Consider the following 4,322-nt stretch of genomic DNA (forward strand, 5'->3'; position numbering starts at 1 on the left):
GCAGTCCGGACTAGAGGGAGTTCAGGGTCTTTGCATGTGCTGTTCCTTCTGCCTTGATCACCATTCCTTGTAGTCTAGGTCTAGCTGCCCTCCCACTTAGGCCTTCCCTGACCCCTCTGAAACTTCTCATCCTCCAACCCGCCCTCCTCCTCTGCAGCCTCTTTTTAAGCAATTCTTTTAAGCATTTATCCTTCTTGGTATTTGTATATATTTGTGTGTTTCTCTGTGGAAGGTCTGTATCTCACTCTGGACCCTAAGTACACGAAGGCAGCGGACTGTTTTGTTCACCTCCACGTTCCTAGCACCCAGCCGAGTTTCCAACACGTCTTAGGGGCTTCGTACAGAACCGTTGTGTGGCGGCGAGCAGTTTAGATCTGAGACGTGGAGGAAGTAGAGGGCAGGGTTCTCACTCCCCGCCGGGGCGGCGTCCTGCACGGAAGCTGCACGGGCGTGTGTCCGTCAACGCTGTGCCCTGAGCGAGGGTGTCGTGGCAGTAACCCCGGCTCCTGCATCTCACCTCCCCTTTTTCTGCTCTGGGTCTCTATTCAGGTGAACGTCTGGCCAAGCCGGAGAGAGGCAAAATGAGGGTACATAAGATCTCCAATGTCAACAAGGCCCTGGACTTCATAGCCAGCAAGGGGGTCAAGCTGGTGTCCATTGGAGCGGAAGGTAAGGCCTTGCCCGCTGGCTGCTTCTCGGAGCCTAAGTTTCTGCTCTCCTGGTTCCCTGGACCTTTTTTTTTCTCTCCTGATTCCTGGGCCCACGCATCCCTGGGGGCGTTGGGAAGCGGGGCGCCCACCACCTCCATCTGGTCGACCTGTGGATTCTTCATGTAGCACTTTCCAGCCAGTGTCAGCCTCGCCCACGCGCTGGCCCCCTCAGTCAGGCCCAGCGCTGGAACCCTGTGAGCGTGCAGGGCCGCCTCCCTCATCGCAGGTCTGGCTTTGCTGCCCGACGCGGGAGACGGCGCAGGCGCAGGCGGGCGGAGGCTCACGGCTGTCCTGAGGCTCCACGGAGCCCCGAGAAGACTGACGCCCACAAGCCCGTAGGGACGTTCTTAACAGCGTTTCCCGCAGAGTGGCCTCTTGGCTCTTTTTCCTTCACTTAAACTTGGTTAAAGCTCCGTTTGAATTGTTGTTACCATTACCATGTTCTTGATGGTTGGAAGGGGGGAGCACCGCCTCTGCGTGCTCTGTGGCGGCTTTGAAGGATGTGGGGAAGGTCGAGGTGATTAGAACAGAATGCCGTGACCAGGCCCTGGCAGGACCAGGTCCCATGGATTCAGTAGGTTTATTGGGCACCTGCTGTGTGTGCCAGAGACTGAAAGATAAGTAAGACAGCTTCCCTCCCTCCCTCCTTTCTTTCCTTCCTTCCTCTCATCCTTCTTCCCTTCCTCCCTCCCTCCCTTCTTCCCTTCCTTTCTCCCACTTTCCCTCCCTCCCTCCTATCTTTTCATCCTTCTTCCCTTCTTTCCTTCCTTCCCTCCTTCCCTCCCATCCTTCCTCCCCATCCATCCATCCTCCCTCCCTCCCTCTCTCCTATCCTTTTATCCTTCCTCCCTCCCCTCCTTCCTCCCTCCCCTCCTTCCTTCCTTCCGTCATTGAGGACACAGCCGTGGCCGTGATTATTGTGCGCACTCCCTCGGTGGCAGGTCCTGTGCCGCCGCCCTCTGCACCGGTGATCTTGTTTAATCCTCACTGCAGCCCTATAAAGAGGCTCTAATTTTTATTTCCATTTCAGAAAAAGAAAGCAGAAGTCTAATGAGAGTAAGTAACTTTTTCAAGTTACCATCATCAGTCAGTGGCCAAACCAGAACTCAAATCAGGGTCTGCGTGAAGCCAGAGAACTGCCTTTCCTCGAAGAGGTGGGGCCTGGCTCTCGTAAATCCACACGAGCCGGCGGCCTCTCCTCCGGTTGATGATTTTAAAGTCCCCCCACCTCCTCTTTTTTTTCTAGAAATTGGGAGACTTTATGTTGCTACATCAAACTGAGAAACTTTAGCACAGGAGTCTGCAAACCATAGTCCATGGGGTCAAATCTGGCCAGCGTAGGTTTTTATAAATATTGGAGCTTGGCCACACTGTTTGCTCGCACGTTGTTGTGGCTGCTTTCCTGTTAGGACAGCAGAGTTGAGCAATTGCAACACAGACTGTATGGCCTGCAAAGCCAAAACTATTTCCTGTCAGGCCATTTACAGAAAAAGTTTGCCTACCCTGCCTTATCAAGGACTAGGGCTGGTGCTTGAGGCAGTCACGGGTGGTGCCGCATGCATCCCAGCAGCCCCTTCATCTGTGAGGCAGGAACAGCATCTTTTACATCCTTGTGGCCCTGGCTCCTCACCATGTGATGCACAGAGTAGGTGCTCAGTTGATGGTGGAAAGGCACACATAGCAGGGTACTTTGCTTTGTGAGTGGGAAAATATTCTCTGCCTTTTAATAAAAAAAAAAAAAAAAAGTTCAACTAGGGACTTGGCAAAAAAAAGTGTCAACTAAGCAGGGATGGGAGGCCAAAGAAATTGCCACCTGGGTGGTCTGGTACAAGCTCAGATGCCCGCTGGGGCAGGGAAGTGACGGAGGTGTGGGGCGGGCCAGCGGCGAGTGGTAGGGATGGTTGGGGACTGTGGAGGGCCTGGCAGGGCACGTCCTTCTAAGCGGGCAGCGGCCGCATAGATCCAACCAACTATTGCTATGTGGGAATTCAGGTCTCGCATTGCTAGATTTATCACTTTTTAAAAAGCCAGAAATCTAGATTTTTAGAAAGGAAAATTTAACAAGTACTTGAGAAAAGAAAATTTTTTTAAGACTTTGAGGAGCAAAGGAGAAAGAGGGAGAGAATCGCGCTTGCTCAGTTCCAGATCTGAGCCTGGCTAGACAGGACACTTTGCATGCTTGTCCCCCTTCCCCTGGGAGCGGACCTGGAGCGTGAGTATCGCCGGCCACAGTTCACAGTCACGAAAGCTGAGGCTCAGCTGAGTTGCTGGCGTGGAAGCACGTCGCGAGGTCGCGTGCAGGCTCTGGGCCAGACTGCTTCCACATGGTGGAGCTAGGACCGAACCCAGGGTTCTGGGCTCCAGAACTGAGGTCTGAGCCCTTTCCCATCACCCCCAGGCATTGGTGCCTCCCCTGCCGGGGTTCAGGACAAAACTCTCATGTGTGATTTTCCTCAGCTGTGAAGTAGCAAGTCAGATGGGCTGTGCTCGCCTCAGCGGACGGGGGAGGAGCAGAGACGGAAACTCTCACCGCTACCTCTGATATTCTGGGAAGTCACTTAGGCTAGGTGGCCCTGGTTTTCCAGTCTCTTTCACACGGGCCTTCTTCAGATTTTCTAAAGGCTCCTTTAAAATGAGGTAGTTAATTTCTCACTGCCCTAGGGAGCCAGTGCTTTAAGCCGAGGCTTCTGCCTTGCAGTCATCTCTTGTTTCAAGCTGAGCATCAGGCTCGTGCAGGGTCGGCCCCTCTGCTGGAAACGGGATGAGCCAGGAAACTAGACGAGGCTCCAGATGGGTTTTACGTAGTTTAATGAAATGGAGTTTACTGCTGTAGACTAAAACAAAAGGCAGCAGAGTGGATCACCTGCAGGGAGCTCTCCTGGGGGTTAGGGTGGGGGAGATGTTTCACGGTGTCCTGACTGTGGAGCATCCTGGGCCCATGTGCTGTGGGGACCAGGCCCTGTGGGGACAGAAGACTCAGACCTTTGAAGGATTGCCACGTGGTGCCAGGATTAAACTCTCTGATCCACCATGAAGTGCAGAGCCAGGCCCAGAAGGGAGGCCCTCTGGGCAGGCTGATTGTGGTTGACATGCAGAACCTTGGGGACTGGACCGGGGATGGGGGGCCTGGGTCAGGCACACAATTCTTGTTCTTGAAGGTGTTCAGATGGAGGCTGGAGGCCAGGAACCTCCATACCTTGGAGAGAGGTCAATTAGAGCCCTACGATATCTCATATGATCCTTGATTCTAGAATGTCTTAGAGTCGTGATTGGGGCTTGACCTGGCTGAGTAGTTGGAGTTTAAGCAAGTAAGAGGACCCACGTGGGTTTTTTAATTTTTTAATTTTTAGCCCTTTGGGCAGGGAAAACATGATGGCTCTGGGTGCCAAGAGCCCAGGGGTGGTCGTGATGATTTAGTGTCTGTTCTCAGATGGAGGAGGCAGTGGGTGCAATAGCTACAGCATCGGTCTGGGACGTGGTGACTCCCGAGGGTCTAGTTTCTGTCCTGTGGGATTTCTTCAGCATCATTCATTCTCCTGTCTGAATGCTGCGTGGATGACTGTGACGCTGAGGGGGCTGAAGCGGGGAAGGGAGAGGCAGGTGCTGAGCAAA

The 4,322-nt window shown here is 53.5% G+C and overlaps 1 protein-coding gene across 3 annotated transcripts in view; it reads left to right on the forward strand.

Moving 5' to 3' along the window:
- Nucleotides 1–4,322, forward strand: part of ACTN1 (actinin alpha 1) — a 93,973-nt gene that overhangs the window by 52,615 nt on the left and 37,036 nt on the right. For all 3 annotated transcript variants that reach the window (XM_011383809.2, XM_011383818.2, XM_011383800.2), the window contains exon 3: nt 550–669. In XM_011383809.2, the coding sequence (XP_011382111.1) occupies nt 550–669 (120 nt within the window). The remainder of the gene's footprint in view (nt 1–549; nt 670–4,322) is intronic.

The sequence above is a fragment of the Pteropus vampyrus genome, unplaced genomic scaffold (assembly GCF_000151845.1).
Source record: "Pteropus vampyrus isolate Shadow unplaced genomic scaffold, Pvam_2.0 Scaffold15, whole genome shotgun sequence".
Classification (NCBI taxonomy): Eukaryota; Metazoa; Chordata; class Mammalia; order Chiroptera; family Pteropodidae; genus Pteropus; species Pteropus vampyrus.